Source organism: Ursus arctos, unplaced genomic scaffold (genome assembly GCF_023065955.2).
Source record: "Ursus arctos isolate Adak ecotype North America unplaced genomic scaffold, UrsArc2.0 scaffold_25, whole genome shotgun sequence".
Classification (NCBI taxonomy): domain Eukaryota; kingdom Metazoa; phylum Chordata; class Mammalia; order Carnivora; family Ursidae; genus Ursus; species Ursus arctos.
The window spans coordinates 30,296,839-30,318,119 of NW_026622930.1; the positions used below are offsets into that span (position 1 = coordinate 30,296,839).

Genomic DNA, 21,281 nt, shown 5'->3' on the forward strand with positions numbered 1-21,281 from the left:
AACAGGTGAACAGACGAATGGGGAGCGAGATATATATCTCCATATAATGGAGTATTACTCAGCAATGAAAAAGAACGAATTCCTAATACATGTGACAATAGACATAAACTTCAAAAACTTTAGACTAAATGAAAGAAGCCATGTACAAATGCTACCTATTGTAGGATTCCACTTAGATGAAATGCCTCGTAAAGCTAAGTCTAGAGAGTCCAGATCTGTAGTTGCCTGGGGCTGGAGGAGGCAGCAGGGGTGTAACTATAAATGGGCACAAGGTTTCTTTTTGGAATGATGGAAGTGTTCGCTGGTAATGGCCCCACGATGCTCTAAATGTGCTAAATTCATTGAACTGTACATTTACGATGGGTGAATTTTATGGTGTGTAATTATGCTTCAATAAAGCTGTTAAAACAAAAGGGGAGGTAGTGCCATCGTCATCTCAGATCCAACCTCAGGCAGCGGCAGCTGAATTATTTCAGTGATCCTTAACGGGCACGGAGACTCTCCCATATATTTTAAGGACAAATGTGTCTGTCTCAGTTGACACACATGCACATGATGCTGTGATAGCTGGTGCTCATCGTTGGTGGTTCTCTTGGACCTCAGAGAGCAGGACTCTAGCTCTCTTTAACACCACTATTCTCTTCCAGAATAAGAAGAAGAGGATAGAACATTGAAAAAAGCCAATTCGAAGATTATCATTTTTCTTACAGGGAGAAAAATGTAAATTTGGAAACATTAAAAAGATAATAAAAAGTAAAATGAAAAAATAAAACAATAAAAGAAAAAATAAGGAAAGCTTACATTCATGAAAGAATGAACGAGGCAAACCCGACAGAATTTCTCCAGGATGATGTCAAGATCGACAATAATGAGATCACACTTTGCAACACTCAGTTTCTGGCAGGTGGCTTTGCTCATCTAGTCTCACCACTGGCCAGCCCAGAGGAAGTCACCAGGCAGATAAAGAGAGACAGAGTCTCAGAGCAAGGAAGTGATTTGCTCCAGGCCCAGAGGCAGTGAGCAGCTCTGGAAACTGCCCAGGCCCAGAGCCCTGGCGTTTGGCCTTCCAATTTCTCCAACCCCCAACCATGCTTCATCCTTAAGGTGCAGCCCCAGAAAGTTGCAGCACCCGCAAGGGCTCTGTAAGCCTGTCCAGACAGTGGGTTTGTGTGACAGCACAATTCCTTGCCCTGCGAGAAGGCCTGGCCCACGCACAGACAGCTGGAAGTCCCTTCGACCCCCAATGACACCATTCAAAGCCTCCTCTGTTTGGCTTTTTGATTCCTGATTGACATTCCCTGGCAAGTGGAGATAAAGGCTGAGGACAATGTTGATCCGCTCTGACTATTCTCAGCGAAAGACTTTTCAGAATAACAAACAAAACAAAACAAAAACTCAAAAACATTGGTGTGCTTAAGGGACTGAATAGAGCCCACGAGGTCCAGGGAAGCAGGGCCTGGCCTTTCAAGGGGCTGGCAAGTCCATTGAGGAGTTAATTGTTTGGGTGTACAATGAGTTTATTCTAACCACATACAAAGCGCTTTCTCTTCCAGGTCCTTCAAAAGCAAATGTGTCAAAGGGGCCAGAGGAGGAATCTGTATTAATGGCATCTCTTGGGGTCTCTGAGACTGAGGAGCCTTGGAGAATGAGGAAGAAAGAAATCACCACCCCCCTCCTGAGATTCAGAAGGTCTCTCCACAATCCCAAGTCCCCTTCGATTCTTGGGCTCTGCCCAAACCACGTCCATCAGCGGCCACCCTCCTTCTTGAATTCTTTTAGGCTGCCATGGGTTGTCTTTTACAAAGACATGGAGATAAACTTCAGCCTGATAGAAATACTGGAAGGTTCTTGCTTTTGACTGGACCACATTTATGCCAGAGCCACCAGCCCCCTCAGCGTGTGACTTGGTGACTCAGTGTGGACGTCGAAATGATGTATTCTGGGCATCACAGGGAGACAACAGTGCCTGTTTGCAAAAGTCCCTTAAGACCCTGGCCCAAATCATACCAGGAGGAGGATAGAACTTCAGTCAACATTTCCTGAGATGCATGTCCCACGAACAGAGGAGGCTCAGAAATGTACTGTGAGCTGTCCTAATCCTGACCTCTGAGAACAGGGGTTATCTGGGCACTTCAGGTCCTTTCCAGAGCAAGAGATCAATGTTTTGCATTCCGTCCACCCACCTGCATACTCCCTCACAAAAGAAGTAAAAACAAGCTCAAGGCTGTCTTTTTACAAACAATTCCCCGCATCCTCAAGCTCCACATTCCCCTGAATAAGAGTAAAAACATGATGCTGGTGAAAAAAATAGACCAGACATGGAAGAAGAAGAGGAGAAAGAGGAGGAGGGAGAGGAGGGGAAAGTAGGGGGGAGGAGGGGGGAGGAGGAACCACCAGCCACAGAGTCCGTTCCGAGCTGGGTTCACAAAGAGAACTGGGCTAATTTTTTTCACTCTTTATTTTGAAATACTGATAGATTCCCAGGAAGTTGCACAAATAATACAGGGAAGTTCCATGTATGCTTCACCCAGTTTCCCCCAGTGGTAACATCCTCATAGTGAATATACACATATAGGTAACCTATAATTATATAGGTAACCTCATTATCGTACAATATCAGAGTCAGAACATTGATAGTGGTGTCCAGGGACATCGTCCATGGACCTTATTCACATTCAGCCAGTTTTACACGTACTCATTTGTGTATGTGTGTTAGGGGGGTAGTTCTATGCAATTTTATCCATGTGCAGATTCGAGTAACCACCACCACAATTAAAATACAGAGCTAGTCCATCACCACAAAGATGGCCCCTTTATCATCACACCTGCCCCCCTCCACCCCATCTCTCACCCCTGGCAACCACTACTTCTTTCTCTAGCGTTATAGTCTGGTCTTTTCTAGAATGTTATATAAAAGGAATCATGCAGTATAGGACCTTTGGAAACCAGCTTCTCTCACTCTGTATAATGCCCTTGAGGTCCATCTGATCGTGGTTTGCACACCCCGACAGTCTGTACCCTCCTACTGCTGAGTCCTATTCCACAGTGCGGAGGCGCCGGCTGTGTTTCGCCCACTGAAGGACATCTGGGTTGTTTTTCTCTTCAGTGACCACAGATAAGGCTGATCATCATCCAATCATCCATGTGAGGGTTGAAACGACACAAGTTTTCATTTCTCTGGAATGAATGCTCAGGAGTGCCATTGCTAGGTTATATGGTAAGTGTTTCGTTGTTTACTCTTTACAGAAACTTCCAAAGTATTTTCCAGAGTGTGTATCATTTTACATTTTTACCAACAATGTAGGAAAGATCCAGTTTCTCCACAGCCTTACCAGCATTTGGTATTGTCACTATTTTTTTTTTAACTTTAGCTCTTCTAACAGGTGTGTAGTGATATCCTATCATGATCTTTTTTTTTTTTTTAAAGATTTTATTTATTTATTTGACAGAGATAGAGACAGCCAGCGAGAGAGGGAACACACACAGGGGGAGCGGGAGAGGAAGAAGGAGGCTCCCAGCGGAGGAACCTGATGTGGGGCTCGATCCCAGACCACCAGGATCACGCCCTGAGCCGAAGGCAGATGCTTAACGACTGCGCCACCCAGGCGCCCCCCTATCATGACCTTACTTGGCATTTCTTTATGGCTAATGATGTTGAACATCTTTTTTGTGCGTTTATTTGCCTTCTGCAGATGAGCTCTGGCAAAATGTCTATCCGTGTATCTTGCCCATTTTTAAATGGAATTGCTTTTCAACTGGTTGAGCTTCTGGCAGCTCTCTACATGTTCTAGATAGAAGTCCTAAGTCGGCCATGTGCTTTGTAACTATTTCCTCCCGTCTGCACTTTTTGTTGTTGTTGTTCTCTTCACAAGATCTTTCAGAGCAAGCTCTTAATTTTGATTAGGTCCAATTTCTCAACTTTAAATGTTTTGGATCATGTGTTTGTTGTTCTAAGACACAAAAGCTCTAGGTTCACCTAGCTATGGTTTCTGAGAATCTTCTCCTATGTTTTCTTCTAAAAGTTTTAATAGTTTTATATTTTACATTTAAGTCCAAGATCCATTTTGCATTCAGTTTTGCGTAAGCTGTGAGGTTTGGGTTGAGGGTTTGGGGCTTCTTGTTTGTCCTTTTGCCCATGGGTGTCCAATCGTTAGGGCGTCATCCTCCTCTGAACCGCTTCTAGGCCTCTGTCCCATCAGTTTGCCAGCCTTGTGCAGGCCTTTCTCTAGGTCCTTTACTCTGCTCCACTGATCTATGTCTGTCCCTTGGCCAACACCACACTGTCCTGATTACTAGAGTACTGTAAGTCTTAATCGGGGTATTATGATTTCAACTTTGTGACATTCTGGAAAAGACAAAATTATGAAGGCAGTAAAAAGATCAGGCGTTGCCAGGGATGGAGAGCACAGAGGATTTTTAGGGCAGTGAAAATACTCTGTATGATACTGGAATGGTGGACACGTGTCATTATACATCTGACCATTCCCACAGAAAGTACAACAGCAAGAGTGAGCCCTAACGTAAACTATGGAACTTGGGTGATAATAACGTGTCAGTGAAGACTCACTAATTATAACAAATGTGCCACTCTGGTGTAGATGTTGATAGTGTGGAGGCTCTGACTGTGTGGGGGCAGGGGCTATATGGGAAATCTGTGTACTTTCCTCTTAATTCTGCTGTGAACCCAAAACTGCTCTAAAAAAAAAAAAAAGTCATGTTAAAAAAAGGAAATGAAACAAACATTTTTAAAAGGGGAGAGGTCACAGCATTTGTTCAGAAGAACACAGGGAAGCATGAATTGAAAATTCATCAAGGGTCATGGGGGAGTAAGGCATTAAAGATCTCTTTGTTTTAAAAAATCAGATACAGTGATACCTCCCACTTAATCTTTCATTTTGAAATTGTTTTAGCTATTCTAGCTCCATTGTCCTTCCATATAAACTTTCAAAGAAGCAACTCTTGGATCTCAGTTTCCTTTCAGCAGGCACAGTAGGACCCGAGATTGGCAATTTGTCGGCTTCTCCCCCAGGAGCTTCGTGGCGCTCAGAGCTGGAGACAGTAGCTCAGATGTGGCCCAGATGTCTTTGTGCCCACACACGGAAATCTCTGCCTCCGTCCAGGTTCCTGGGCCATGCCTGGAATTGAACTCACTCGGTCAAGGAACGGTGAGCCAATGAACATATTCTCAATGGCCCGACGATCTCTGAGTCCTCACCTGGACGTGGGGGACCCCACAAAGGTACCAGGCAGAGGGATCAAGAACTCGAATGGGAAGTCATCAGAGAGGGAGAAAAACCATGAGAGATTCTTAACTACAGAAACAAACTGCGGGTTGCTGGAGGGAAGGGAGGAGAGGGGATGGGGTAACTGGGTGACGGACATTAAGGAGGGCAGGTGATGTGATGAGCACTGGGTGTTATATGCAACTGATGAATTATTGAACTCTACATCTGAAACTACTGATGTACTGTATGTTGGCTAATTGAATTTAAATTAAAAAAAAAAAAAAGAACTTGCCAGTGGGATGAGTGGGCTCATCCCAGGCACCTCCTCCAAGGGTCTTTCCTTAGAGGCTCTGGCCATGGGAACTACCAACCAGGGCTGCGTGGAGGGGCCACCTGCTTTGCCTCCCTGCAGAGGTGACAGCTTCCCAGCACCTAGAAGTCTGTACTCCCCAGGGAGGCTTCACCTCCACCTGAAGATAATCTCTGTAAAAAGAGGCTAAGAACCATCCGAATGTGAGTTCCTCAAGGCAAAGCCAGGCTCTTATCATGTTACTTGTCGCCGGGTCCTCAGTGACTGTAATAAGCCTGGCACTTAGGAAGCTCTCAATAAATATTTGTTGAATGAAAGAATAAGAAGCCAAGTATAAACACCAAAGGTTACTAATAACACCAGGGACTCATAAGAATCTATGACTAGGAGGTTTACCAGATCCCCAAACCCCATTTCCTCTCCAGTCCTTGAAAAGGGGGATATGGCAGGGATGCAAACTCTTCATTTAGTATCCTCCACGCATTAACTTTCTTTCAGAGACCCCAGAATAGGGACTGGGGTGGAGGGCGGGGCTTGAGGACATGCAGCTGAGCTGGGGAGTGGGGAAGGAAGGAGCCAGAGCACAACCGCGCACACCCCTCTGCAACCCAACGCTGCAGAGCGGGCACCCTAAGGTGCCGGGCGTGGTCAGGGTGGCTTGGGGCCCCAGCCAGCAGCAGCCACACACATGCAGAGAGCAAAAGACTGCCTCTCGTGGGCCTGGAGCTGCCTAGGCCGGCTTCTGTCTCAGCAGGTGCTGTGGCAGAATGAATGCTTTTCCCTGGGGAAATCCAATGTGAGCAGAGGCCAACCCGTAGAGGTCATCAGCTGCCCGTCTCCATTCACATCCAACCCCAGATGGTAGGGAATCAAACTGTTGCCATCTGACGACCATGCTGACAGGTCAAGTACTGACCCCGCCTCGCCCTCAGCGCTGGGGGAAGAGGAAAGCGAGGTAGCTGGGAAGAGGGGAGAGTCATTTGGGCAGGAGGGGTGCTCCACGGGTAGAAAGTCCTGAGACAGCCGCGATGACCAGCTCAGGGCAGGGAGGTGAGCCTCATTCAGGTGCGCTGACCACAGGAGGGCTGAGGCTGGAAGCCACACTGCCCCCCTCGTCCGGGATGCGCCACCCATCACCCCCGCGCGGAGCACGTCCCTCAGCCCTGAATGAGCGTGCTGCTTAATCCATCACCTGAGCGATGGGCCTTTCAAGCTGGCACCGACCTGGAGACCAGACTCCAAGAGAGATGCTAAAAATGGAGACACAGAAAGAGACCCTGGACAAATAACTGTGACTCACTCTTTACTTAAGAGCCCAGGGTATGGAGCAGCTCATGGGCGGATTAAAGCTGGACTGGGTTTGGGGAGTTCTGCCCCTCTCCCACACTGGCTTGACAAATACAGAAGGCTGTGCAGAAAATGCAAGCAGAGTCTGCTAATGTTTCTATTTTTCTCTCCCTTTCCTGAAATAGCTAAATCCCAGACTTCTTACAAGTAGGAAATATGCGGACTGCAGAAAACCCCTGATGGTCCTCAACGTTCACTTGCCCATTATTGTAGCATCAGCCGGGGATCGCCAGGGTGCTGGGTGCTTGGAAAACGAAAGCGCCCAGAGAACGGCCAGGAAAGAATTTTACAGGTGCTCTCCCCTAATTCTGCCATTCCGTTGTTCTTCAGCCCACCATCATCCCCTGGAGGCTGAGAACGCCCCTCCTGCACCTCACAAGCCGTCGTGCCCAGGAGCAGTCCCCGACTTTGCATCGGGCTAGCCCAGAAGCTCCCCAAATCATCCACGCTCCTTAGCATCGAGACCCCAGAAAGGGGCAACTCGGGAAAATCTGCAAGCCTTGGTTGGCCAGGAAAATCCACTCAGGGTAAATCCACGATCTCTAAACACATTCTGCTTCCCAGCCACGTCCCAGCTGTCCTTCGACCTGCTGCAGTTGAAACCAACAATTCATCTCTACCTCAGCTTCTGCAGCCTTCGACTGTTTTTAGCAGCAGACCGTCAGAGCTCAAGGGGCTGCTGGCGGCCCTCTTCCTCTCTTCTAATCATCCTCTGAAGCATAAATAAAACACATGTGGAGGCACGTGTGCCCCTCAACCCCCCAAACACAGCCCCCCCCACCCTGCCTTGCATCTCTCTTCAAGGGCAAAGGACCAAAGGAGAAGAAGGGGAGGGGAGCCAGGATGGGAGTGCCCCAGATCAATGGATATTTGAAACTCAAACACATGGCCCGGGACCTACGCTGCACGTGTTAATTACCACACATGTGCCCATAAAGGGGTCCGTTAAACACAAGGGGGTCAAAGAACAGAGTGAGGAAAGGACATTCCAAGGGATTAAGCAAATAGTCTGAAGTTCTGACCCTCCTCCCCTTCCAGCGCACGTGCATCTGGGTAAGATAACAGCGCCTCCCTCCCTCCTTCCCCCACTTCTCCCCTCGGGCCCCACACCTGTGGACCCAGGAGCTGCAAGCCAGGCCTCCTGTCTGGGCCAGCCGCCTGTGACCCGCTACTGCCTGGCCTCTCTCCTTCCTCCCTTCCTCCCTTCCTCCTGCTATCTCTCTGAGCCTCCTCCCCCAGCCTCCTCTGCTCGGCCTTCTCCTCCTCTCCTCCGCAGGACTAATTCCTGGCTGGCAACCAGACCCTCCGTCTCCGCACAATACACCTTTTCATTCCTTGCAGGCAGAGAGAACCGATCCCTCTGAGGCCTGTCAGTGGAGCAGGCTCCCAACGGCAAGAGGGTGGGGAGAGAGAGGCCCAGGCCCGCTCTTCCCCTGCCACCCCTGCCCCCCCCCCCTTACACCCAGACCTGGGGCATCCTTTCTGGCTGTCCCCCTCACCCTGCTCGAGGGTCCGGGCCGCGCATCTCTGCAGCAGACCTTAGGGCTGTGAGCTCCAGCTCGAGGGAGATGCCATCTAGGAGACCCCACGTGAGGGCACCAGCTCAGACAAGGGGCCTTTGTGTCTTCCCACCTGCTGCCCTCCGGAGCACATTCCATTCTTAAGTGGCAGCGGAGGGAAGGACCTCAGCGGCCGACACAGGATATTACAAATGCCCTCTCACACCCTGTCCCCCTTCAAACCCCAGCTTCCTGGACAGGTGTGGCTTCAGGTGGCCCTTCCTACAGGTGGCCTGAGCCTGCTTTTCTCTGCACTGCCCATGGCAGACAAAGAGAAGAGGATTAGCACCTAAGCTGATCCTCCGAAGTAGAAGGAAGGGGAGGCTCTGGGCCAAAGTCAGGTCACTCCAGAGGCAAGTGAGCCCTAGCATCCCCCACCAGGCCTCTGCACCAAAGAGGAAGCCTCTGCAGAACCATCTGGGAGCCAGGAGCCCATCTGGCGGAGGGGAGCAAATGGCTGGAAACTGAGCAACTTATCTCTGAGATGAGGCTGTGGACTCTATGCCCCTATTCCTCACACCGTCCCTGGAAGAATCAGGTGTCCCTGTCCTCTCCCAGCTGCATCAGCAAGAGCCCACAATGGCCACAGGTTTGTCAGTTTTGTTGTCCACAGGGCGCAAAGCCACATCAACCTGGAAAGTACTTCTCTGTACGGTTTAAGACCCCAGATCCCATGGTTTGCATTTCTCGGCGTGGGTGCTCCATTCAGCACATGCCCTCAGTTCCCTTTGGTGGCAAATCTGGGTCGTCAGTTTTGCATGACTGCCGGTTGTTTTTTCTACCACCTCGATCTCATGCCCCAGAATAAAGGCGATGTTCCTAAAGTCTTCAGCTGCGACAAGTCATATCGAAGGCAGCCCCCCTTCACAACTCCAATAAATTGCAGACACACGTGCCATTCACAGTGTTGAGGAGCTCAGGTCTTTGCAGGAAGAAACATTCTCACCCCTCTCCCACTTTCCCACCTAGAAGGGAACCGCCAACACATATGGCTGCCTCTCCCTGCTCTGGGAAGGACTTGGAAAGGCATTTGCTCCCTTCTTTCTACCCACGAATGCATTCCTGCCTGCGGGAAGGCCCATTAGTCCGTGTTTTCTAGTGGGTTCCCAATGTTCCACTTCCACGTCCTCTTGGAACACCGGCATTCGGGCCAGCGGCTTCTCCAGAGTCTCCTTTCCTGCATTCGGGCAGGGTGGTTTTGCCTCCTCTTCCCATTCGCATGGGATAAGCGTGCAGGGCAGGGTCCAGGGCCTCGCCTCCGTCTCCCTGTGACCACAGGTGCAGGACAAGCCCACACACCTCACGCTGACCCTATACAGGCCTGAAGCTCCATGTGGACATTTAAGAACATGAAGTTCCCAAGGCCCAGATTCGGGTGTGAAGCCTCAAACTCAGCCACCATCTCCTGGCTAGGTTTTTACCCAAGAGCCTGAAATAGGGGTTCTGGAGTGTTTGCACATGCAATGAAATTGGTATTGGTTCCCCATGCAGCTACCAGAGTGCATGCTCTCTCTCTCTCTTTCTCTGTTGTCCTGGAGGTAAGTGGCAGTGGAGTTTAGTGTCCTCCACACTGGAAATTATGGTCAGCATATCCCAGGAACCTATTTCTCATGTTGGCTGCTCCGCTAAACAGCACTCAGACAAATGCCTTAATTGAGGTTAGCCACATAATTTGTAGCGCCCAGCGCAGAATGCAAATTCAAGGCCCTTTGTTCAAAAAGCGGGAAAATAGTGCCATGAAGGGCACCAAACTATAAAGTTTTATCCTCTCTTCCATGGCCTCTCTCTTGACTTGTCATGGTGTCTTAAAATTTTCTATTTCATGTTGTTCTAGGTACAGAAGGGATGAAAATTTTTAGCATCCTGTGGAAGTCCCCACAGCACGCATCACAAAAGCGATATGCCAACAGGGTGACGAGGACGTGCACATGCAGGCCTCACTGTCCCTCTGGGCTTTACTTAACGAATTTAGACAGAATGATTAAGAATTCCAAGACAACAGCGGTACAGGTTGCAAACCTGTGAAGCCGGGCTCGTCTTAGTGAATCTGGATGTGCCGGAACGATTATTAAGAAGAATCAGCAAGGGGCAAAAAGATGTTCAAACTGGTTTCTAAAACAAGAGGGTCGGGGCAAACTTGGATATGCCTACCTTCATCCACCTTTTCGGTTTCATGCTGGCTACCTGGTCGTTGACTGAACTGCCCAGGAGCCAAGGTTCTCGGGGTCCCTGCCAGCTCTGTAGACTGCACTCACTCCCCTCCCTCAGAAATTCTGGGAGCGGGGTCCCCACTGCCGTGTGAGCCCTACTTACCTCCTTCAGTGCTTCTAGGAAGAAACCCAGGATAAGAATGGAGATTTTCTGTGGGGGACTTTTAGCTTATACCCCGGCTCCTTCCATCTTGTCTAGAACTCTTCTTGGACTGGCTTTAGAAGCAAACATTTGGATAGAGCATAAAACTCTACTCACCTTTCCTTCCTGAGTTACCCTGGCTCAAGGGCTTGTCGGTGACTGAACCTTGGGTAAAAGAAACAAAAACGTAGACATTCAGAATGTATCATGGTTGGTTTCTTTCAAAGAGCTGGCAAAGCCTGACGTGCTGAGCATATGGTTATGTATATACATACATTGTATACACGTCTGGGGACATTATATACAAAGTACACACATACACGTCCAATGGCGTTCGTTTAACGTCAATGTCACTGCTATCACAGTACCAGTGAGATGAACCATGATTTCCAGGCACTAATCTTGACCAGATTTTTACAAAACTTCACATCTACAGAACTCCCTTGGTGAACGTTCCGGTAACTGTCCCTCACCTCCACTTCCCATTTCCCCCACTTCCCATCAACTCCATGCTCTGAGCCATATCCACTCAGTAGGGCCAAACTGAAAAGAAGCCCCTCTTACTGCAAATGCAATGATTGACATGCCTTGCTGGTGAGGGCAGGAAATCGGCGATTTTCCATCTGCATTAAGTAGAAAATTGTTGGCCCAATTGTACTGAATGGGCCAAAATAGTCCGAGGCATGGAAACAATTTTCTAGACGCAGCCTATTCCTCAAGGACTGGGTAGCATGTGTGTGTTTGGCCAAACGCTTTGCCCTGCGTATGAGAGGATGCCATGTGCACCCATCCTGCAGTCCTGACCCCGTGGCACTTGTCTTCTTCATGAAGCCCACACGTGCAGGGCAGAGCCAGCACGCCCACATAAAGCCATCTGTGGAGGTCCCGCCACCAAGAGAAAAAAAAAAAAAGAATCCCTATTTTCTCATTCCATATCATACCACTTCTCCATATATTAGTTTTGTGAGAATTCAATTATATGACCCTGCATGGCTTGTTTCTAGGGCATTTGTTTGCTTTAAATGAAACTTTCCAGGTCATTTGCAAGGAGGGCTCATTCCTGCCCCTCCCCACACCAACCCCAATTAAGGTTTCCAGTTTCCATGTAAACCACAAATAAAGTAAACTTTCCATTTTGGCCTGCAAATCTTGGTTTTCCAAATGTAGATACTTACTGCCCTTCCTTACCATTCCCTTTATGTAGCAGGGCCAGGAGAAAAATGAACAAATCTTGTGAAAAAAAGAAAAAGGATAGCAGGACAGCTATCCCTTGGAATTTCCCATAGGTTTTAGAATAATGCTTTATACTCTTCTTGCACTTAAAATTTAAAGATAAGTAAACAGATAAAACCTCATACACACAGATACGAAGAAATACGAAGCAGCTGGTGGATGGACTGGCTTTCTGGAGTGAGGGCTGAGCCACAGAGTGAATTAAGGGAGGGACTCCCAAGTCCCCTACCATCTGAATGGAAGGAGAGAGTGTGGGGCTTGTGTAAAGCCAAAATCCATGATCCCATGAGGTTGACCTAAGAGCAAAATTTCCCTATGCTCATAGAGCTGGCAATAGAAATTACTTAATTTCTCTATGGACTAGTGTAGTGGGTCACCATGAAGCAATGATTCCCTCCCTCATCTAGTCATCAAAACCACCCGAGAAGCTTCGCCAACAGGTGGACTCCAGGTCTCACTCCAGACCTACTGGATCAGACTATACAAGGGGGAGCCTTGCCACCTGGGCTCTCTTTAATTCCCCAGGCACTGCTGCTAACAGCCAGATTTGAGGGCCACTGTGATGAACGTTTTCCATTCCTCTGCATTACATTGTTCGGGGGAGGAGGAGCAAATACATGGCACACAGGCCCCCACTCTCTCCTCGTGTGCCCAGGACAGACATCGCTAGTTGATCGGTCAGCCTTTGATGCTGAACTCCCATTCAGTCTTAAAATCCATCTTAAAAAAGTGCTCCCAAAGCCCATAGCAACCAGAGTGCCCCAGCTAAAAACTTAAATGCCATTCTCTAGGGATTACAGCCGATGCTTAGGAAGTGAGTGTCGAACCAGAAACCTAAACTCAAAATAAAGAAATATATACACATAGGCGTATGCTGAGCCTGTCGCCCAGCTGCCTACAGAGCAAGTGTGTCAGTGTGGAGTCCTCTCCGACCTGGAAGAGGGCTCGTAACCACCCCCCCATCTTTCAACCATTTTTCCAAGGTTCCCCCACGAGATGCAGGAGACCAGCTAAGGGGTCTCTCTCCAACTCTTTTCCTTCTTCCCACCCCTCCCTACGGTACCTGAACATACAGGAGTTTTATTCTGCACAGAAGAGCCACTGATGGGCTTCCCATCTGGGGTGACACACCAGCAGTACCCTGTGTAAGTATGGCACTGCACCTGTTCAGGGAAGCGGGGAGGGGAAGAGAACCATAAGTCATGGGTCACCATATCAACAGTCAGCTCCCACCCCTCCCGAAGCGTTGCCATCGCGGCAGAGAAGCTGCTTCCGCCCCTCACCCAGCATCTGGCCCCACTGTCTCCTGCAGGTGGGTCAGTCGGTCACCCACAGGGATTATGCGTCTTCTGTGTGACTCCCAGGCACGACCACAGCAACCTTGCTACTTCTTATGTCTTTGAATGCTGGGTATCTTATATCATACCTAGATAGGGCCGCTTCGTTTTTCCTCTGAGGGTTCTCACCAAGACCTGCACATTTCCCCTCCCCCCCCACTCCCGCCCAACTGTAAAAAGTTCTGATTGGTGAACTAACTTGGCAAGTACAAGTTGGAATGCCACCATGGCAGGCTGACTTGACCCTTCTTTAACAAGCAGTGACAAGTAGTGGGCTCTTCTTTTTCTAGCTTCTCCCAGCATCATGCAGTCGGCCTGCTTACTGCTCAGGTGGCCCTCCTGAGACCAGGGCACATACTAGTGGCTGTAACCCCACTAGATGACGGGGTTAAGGTGAGAACAAAGTCACTCGACCCTGCAGCTTCTAGTTCTAGATGTCCTGCTGCCCCTCTGTGTGACCATCCTCAAGCCTCCATAATTGGGTCCGCCCTGTCTGGGAATAGTAAATAAAAGTGAGACTTTTGCTTCATTTGGGATAACTCTTCTCTCTCTTCCAACAGCTATCACTCTGTCCACCTCCTCTTACCCCACCCCACCCCACCCCACCCCTTTCCCATCCATTTCCCAACACAGAGTTCCTAAACACAAATCAGGGCCTCACTCCCCTGCTGAAAACCACTCCGTGATTTGCCATAGGATTCAGGAGAGAGATTAAGCTCATTTACGTGGGGCTCAAGGTCCTCCATGATCTGCCCCCTGCCTACCGTCACAGCCGCAGTTTACACCCATGTCTCCACATGCACCCTCCCATGGAACCACAGTGAAACCTTTGAAGCCTGCAAATGCACCCTAGGATTTCATGATTCTGAATATTTGTTTGCTCCAACTATTCAATGGTCCGGGATACCGTTCCCCAAATCATCCCCAACCCCCTCCTGGTCCCTCTGTGTTCCCACCCACTTCATGATAGCCTCTTTCTGCAAAGCAATCCCAGCCTCCCCACTTTCTCTTCTCCTGACCCTCCACACACCCTGGCTCCCTACATTCAGAGCCCTTATCTCCCCACCAAGACTGTGACCTTCCTAAGGCAAGGGACGGCATACTGGTTATTTTCTATCTTCTACGCATCCGGCAGGATGCCTGACATTTACCATAGGCATTTGATGAGTTGAATAAGTGCTTAATTATCATATTTCCTCAATTCTTGGTCCCCATCAATTCTAAAAATGTAGCATCACTTAAACAGCCCCACCATATTAAACGTGGACCTCAATGACAGGATGGGTGCCAACTGCAAAGATATTAACATGTGAAAAAAAGTGCCTCTTGGGATCAAGGACATATTGGAATCAAGGGTAGACAGTAACAGCATACAAATTGACTGGTGAAGTATATAGGGGTATACAAGCGAGAGAGATCTGATGGCCTGGGTGAAATCCAGAGTGTATCAGAAAGGCAGAAGAGCTACCAAATGGCTTCTGGCTTTGTGTGGGTACCAAAAGCTGTAGTTTTCCCCAAGACTAGCCGTTTTACTACAAACCTACCCCCAGAAAGCAGGATAAGAACAAGATGGAGGGCATCTTGTTCCTACCAGTATGATGACTGGGTATAAATGAGGCATTTACCTCCGCTCTTCCGTGTAAAGAAACTGCATTTAGTGCCCTTACCCCGGTCCCATATGCCAGGCTCACTTCATCTCATGGACACCGATAAACCTGATGGCCAGGGTGGCTGCCACAGATGCTCACCATGATCAACACCTTGGGCTGAGTCAGTGCTACCTTCTGAGAAAGCCTAATGACAGAATGGAAGAAACCCAGACAGACCCGCGTTTGAATCCGAATGCAGCCAGTTACAGATTAGGCATGTTACTTAGCTCTTTGAGCTCCATCTATAAAATGGGGAGAACAACGCCAAACCTGGAGGGCCCTGGCAAGGAAAACAGACAGTGTGAGTCCAGTGCCTGGCACAGGAGATGGGCTGGGTACAAGGTGGCCATGGCAATGATTGCTCTCAGCTGTGTCGGAGACACAGCCGGCCTCCTCCCGGGCCAGATCTCCCCTAGTAACCTCCAGAGGCTTGGGTGGGACACACTGCTGGAAACTTGGGAGTTCCCTTCAGATTCTGTCAGCCCTGCAGGGGGCAGTTCCTAGATGATTCCTCGCCAGCGGCAGCATTTTAATAGGGCCTGGCTAGCTGCTTTCTCCTCCCCTGCCAATAATCACCTGCAGGGGAAACCAGTTCCCAGGGCTGGGCGGCCACACTGACTCACTCCCAGGCGAGGGCCAGCTGACTCTACCCCCCACGTCCAACAATGGAGGCAGTACCTCTGGCCCAGCGCTGCCTGCTGGGGCTGGGTGCTGTGGTCACACAGACTGCGGAGGATGGCTGGACAAAAGCCCCCTCCTCCCAGGCATGCAGAGTCCCAGCCAAAGCTACTGAGGAGTGAACTAAATGCACGAGTAGGACGCTAAACCCAACACTTTGTTGTGGGGGATATAATCTGACCTCTGGGCTAAGCAGGTCCCCAGAGCCACAAGCTCACTGAGTGTCCCCATTGTATCCCTACAGGCATGCGGACGCTGCCTCCCAGCCCCCAGCCAGGCTCAAAGGCCCAAACACAGCCCCCTTTTCCCCAGGGCTCTCAGGATTTTCCTCGGACCAGGCTCCAAGGAATAGACCCCAGATTACAAAATCCTCAGCCTGGGAGGAACTCAGGAGACGACCAGCAAGGTTGCTTCCCTTTGCCAAAGGAGCCCCACGTTATTCACCCATGATTCTCAATCAGGAGATTGTAAATTGTCTTGGGGGAGTTTTCAAGATGCCTTCTAAAAGAGAAAGAAGTTACATGGAGACAGAAAGCAAGGGTCATGGAATCAGACTCCAGCCCACTTAACTAACTAGCTCCACCATGTAAGTTAAGTTAACCACTTAATCTTTCCAACTCTCTGCAGCCTTGGAAAGGTTCTTAATCAAACCAAGCCTCAGACTGTCCCTGTCTACTTAAAAATTGGAGACAATGATGAGGTACTTGGGTGGCTCCACCAGTTGAGCATCCAACTCTTGGTTTCAGCTCAGGTCACGAGCTCAGGGTCATGAGATTGAGCCCCACATGGGGCTCTGAGCTCAGTGGGGAGTCTACTTGAGATTCTCTCTCTCCCTCTCCCGCTGCCCCTCCCCCCGCTCATGCTCCCTGTCTCTCTTTAAAAATAAATAAATAAATAAAATACTTTAAAAAATAACTGGAGATAATTATACTTACCTCACTCTGTTGTTGAGAGGATTAAATTAGATGTTGCAAATAAAGCACTAAGCTCCCATGGTAAGTGCCCAGTTAAGCTTAGCTATTTATTTTTATTATCATCGTGTTATTTTTGAGCAAACTATCTGTACACTCTAAAAGGGCACAGCCAGATTCCCCGACAGAAACCAAAGAACATCCTATTCTGACCGGTCCCAAGGGAAGGGGTAGTCTAAACTCAGCAAAAAGTTTGAAAAAGTTAGTGGGAGAAGGGAAATTTTGTTTTCATACAGAAACAGTTCAATTACTCTCAGAGGAGAGAAGTAAGATTTCTTGCAGAAAAGCAGTCAGGTTGTAAATTCTACAGAATTGATGGTTTATACACACCATCAACATGTAATTGCTACCTAGTTTGGCTTCCTCCCTTGAAACTTATTTAACGTTTTAAATTAATAAGTAATCCCCTTTGTCCTACCACCCCCCACCCCAGCCTCAAATTAATTAACTTTCATATTTAATTTATGGGAAAATCATGGGCCGCGAGGAATTGAAAAGGTAATTAGCCATCTCTAGTATCTTACTACACAGCTGTCAAAGCCCAGGGTTGTTCCAGGCCCAAAGGTATAGATACAAACCATGGAATTTGCTCCTACTCCTCTCTGGTGCATCCCAGGAAAGCTGAAATGTCAATTGATGGGTCTTCCTTCAGAGACGAAAAGTGTTTGGACATCAACCTAGGTGAAATTACTCACTGCTTAACTATACTGTTGGAGATGACTGGCATACTTAATATAGGCTTTTCTATACCGAGGGTGTTGCATGTGAACCTATCATTGAGACACACACACAAAAAGAGAAAAAAAGCCAAACATGACACTACAGAAACTCATCAATCACAAAGAAAGAGAACAAAGGATCAGAGAAGACCGAACAATCAGAAAACAATTAACAAAATGTCAATAAATCCATACCTATCAATAATTATTTTAAATGTAAACGGCCTAAATGCTCCGATCAAAAGACACAGGGTGGCAGAATGGATTAAAAAAAAAATCCATCTAAATGCTGCCTACAAGAGACTTTATCTCAGACCTAAAGATACAAATAGACTGAAAGTGAGGGGATGGAAAAATATTTACCATGCAAATGGAAGCAAAAAAAGAAGCCAGGGCAGCAACACTAGTATCAGACAAAATAGACTTTAAAACAAAGACTATAACAAGAGACAAAGAATGTAACATCATTACATAATGATAAAGGGATCAACCCAACAAGAGGATATAACAATTGCAAATATCTATGCACCCAACATCGGAGCACCTAAATACATAAAGCAAATATTAACAGACATAAAGAGAGAAACCGATGGTAATATAATAATAGTAGGGGACTTTAACATCCCACTTCCATCAATGGATAGATCGTCCAGGCAGAAAATCACTCAAGGTACTTTAAAACAGTGTGTTTTTAGGTAAGCAAATTTCATCTCTGACTCATATACTTAAATATTTTTGGCAAGAAGCCCTTTGCATAAACAGCCCAATGGTATATTTCAGGTCAACCTCTGTCCAAATTAAGACAAATGTGAAATTGTTTTAAGCCTGTTCAACATTAGCCCAACTGCTGGACATCTGGAAGAACGTGGGAGGCTAGCACTCTCAACAAATGCAGCGAAGTAACTGATGGGTACAGAGGAGCAGAGCAAACCCCAGCTCACAGGATAAAGCAGATCAGGGAATGAAGGCAAAGACAGCAGTGAGAAAAACAAAGGAGACTCCCAGACTATGCATATAGACAACTGTCCCCCACTGCTTCCATGCCCCGAATGGAAAACACCACTTCTACTTCACTCACCCCTGATGATCTCACTGGGCCTTCCGAGTCACGCTGTGTGCAAGTCCTTTATAGAAGAGGCACACGAAGCAGAGGTTATGTGTTCAAATGTCATAGCATAAGAATTTGAATCCCTGGGGCGCCTGGGTGCTCAGTCAGTTAAGCGTCTGCCTTCAGCTCAGGTCATGATCCCAAGGTCACCTGGGATTGAGCCCTGCGTGAGGCTCCCTGTTCAGCCGGAAGTCTGCTTCTCCCTCTCCCTCTGCCCTGCCCCCCTGCTTGTTTTCTCTCTCTCTTGCAAATAAATAAATAAAATTAAAAATCTTTAAAAAATAAAAATAAGTAAAAAAGAATTTGGATCCCTGGCTTCAAACTGCCATAAAATTTTAGAATTGATGGAGCTGGGGAAAAAAGAAAAAACAAACCTTAATGATCCCCAGTCTAACCCAAACATTTTACAAACGAGGAAACAGGTCCAGAGACAGAGAGGTGACATGATTGCAACTCCGAGTCTGGCAGCTGAAGTCCCCCAGGCCTGGAAGGGAGAAGGAGAAAGGCATGGCTCCTTGTGTTGGTACTTGAGGGAACTGACAGGGTCTCTTTGTAATTCTCTGGCATATGGAACTCTTTTGGGAGAGTGGGGGCGGGGGGAGATGGGAGATGGGATAAATATTCGAATCAAGGAGGCAGCTGGAAGAGTCTTGCACCAGCTTGAGTGAGAGGTTGTTTCTGGTGTGGTTCAGGTGATGGGGCGGGGGGGGGGGGGGGGGCCTCTGCCGTGACCTGCTTTCCTCTGGCTGGCCTGCTTTCCTCTGGCTGTTCTTGGGGGGCTTCTCTGACAAGGGCGGGACGTGAGAGTAGCTTCTCTGTTGTTAGACTTTTGCTCTCCTTGATGCCAAGGGTCCCCAGATGCTCTAGGCCAGTCGCCCCTGCTTCTAACTCCTGCCAGACTGAGATGGTTGTGAATACCGCTGGTGTTCTAGGAGGTGAGACTAAGAATTATTGGGGATGATGGGGTTCTGTAGCCAAATAACTTTGGAAACATTGGGTTAAATAAAATCAAAAGATTTCTTGACTGCACAACTTGTCAGAGTCTTCAGTCAGATCATGGTTTAGCTCGTAGAGGAAGATACCGTTTGCAGCAACTCCTAGACTTATTTAACTGGGGGACCCTCCCTTAATTTTGTGTGGGGAGCATTTCGTGGTACTAGTGTTCTCTACACATGCTTCTAGGGAACGGCAATGTAATGAGATGCAAGGCCCTGCTGCAGTTTCTTGCTTTTCCCAGTCTGACCTTCTTAGAGCCCCGGATCATGTTCTCCTTTTAGCTCAATCTTCCTGAAATAATTTCCCTCCGGCAAACCCCCACCGCCTTTTCGTACCACTTTCTTAAGCTCTGTCTCTGTTACAAAATCCACCTTGAGTGGCCTCGGACCTTCCCTGACAACTGGGATCCCCTCCAAGGCACAGCACCTTCTCACCCCGTGGCTTCAACTCCCCCCTTCTCTTTTCCTTGTGCCTCTTTTGTAAAATAGAGAATGTGAGTCATCTGCAAAGGGACGGGCTTGAACATTCTTAGCAACCCCCAAAGCTGTCATGAAATAACTACTATCGTGTACACGAACACTTCCCAGAGGGAAAAAGGGAAACTATGAAGCAGCAGGCATGTGGATATTTGTCTGACTCTCTTTTGGCAGTGGGACTAAGAGACGGTTTTTTTTTCCTTTCTTATCTGCCAGTGGCCCCAGCTCAGTTCGCAGGTACTCTGGATTAAGTTAAGGCACGCTGAAAGTTCAACATCTTGCTCTTGGTCCAACTGATAACTTGGTTTCAGGGCAGTGTTTCCAGCGGCCCCACTTTCCTTTTGTCCGCATTCCCTAGGGGACCTCGGAGAAATTGGGTTTCTTCGTGGGTGCCATCGGCCCCTAACTGAGAGAATGATGAGGCCCCAGGCCTCATGTTCCCCTAGAACGTCTCGGTCAGGAGCTGCCGAGAACACGCTTTATCGAGTGTATGTTACACTCACTGGGAGCACTTGTGAAAACATGGCTGGGCCCCACCCACACGGTTTCCGGAGTCCTTAGGTCTGGGATCAGTTGGAGAATCTGCATTTCGAACAAGCCCCCAGGTGCTGCTGCTGGTGGTGCCGAAACCACAGTTCAAGAGCCACTGTTTGGAAGGAAACTCCCCCCACCCCGCCCTTCCTGGCACCGATCATGAACTCCTCCAGAGACAAGTACTTTTCTAGGTGGGAATTTGGGAACAAGGAGCCTTATGACCATACTTCACTCCCGTTTTTACGTTCCAGTTGTTTTTGATGACGTGTGGTCTTCTAATTCATGGGTCTAGCGATGGAAGCATTAAATCGTCTGGGTGATTTCACACATGGAAGAGAGTTTGATTGCAGTGAGAAGAAAGGGGGACGAGGGAAGGGATGGTGTAATTCTTTTGGTCTGGCTAGCATGAGCTGTTTTTTCCTCAGTTTGGAAAAGCTTACCCCACGAGTGTCCCCCTCATCTGTAGTCAGGTTTGGCTCAGAAGCAACAAGATGCAGGAGGAAAAACATGGCTTTGGAGTCAAAATGACGGGGGTTTAAATACTAATCTCTGCCACAAGCTGTGTGGCTTTGGCAAAGTCACTTAACCTCTCTGAACCTGTCTATGATACGGAGTTAATGGCACCCACCTTGAAGGTTACTGAGAAGACAAAATGAGACAAGATACATAAAGCATCTAAAATGGTGTGGGGTGTAGAGTACGCCCTCAGTGCGGCTGCATTTGTCCTTTTCCCCTTCCCTTTGCAGGGAAGATGGAGGTCATAGCTTCAAGGTGCTGCTCTTTTTGT

General features: G+C 48.2%; 1 protein-coding gene across 5 annotated transcripts in view; it reads right to left on the reverse strand.

Moving 5' to 3' along the window:
* SMOC1 (SPARC related modular calcium binding 1) overlaps positions 1-21,281 on the reverse strand; it is a 153,105-nt gene that overhangs the window by 42,342 nt on the left and 89,482 nt on the right. For all 5 annotated transcript variants that reach the window (XM_057318452.1, XM_026519636.4, XM_026519635.4 and 2 more), the window contains exons 4-5: positions 13,090-13,189; positions 10,911-10,958 (exon numbers count right to left, since the gene is read on the reverse strand). In XM_057318452.1, the coding sequence (XP_057174435.1) occupies positions 10,911-10,958; positions 13,090-13,189 (148 nt within the window). The remainder of the gene's footprint in view (positions 1-10,910; positions 10,959-13,089; positions 13,190-21,281) is intronic.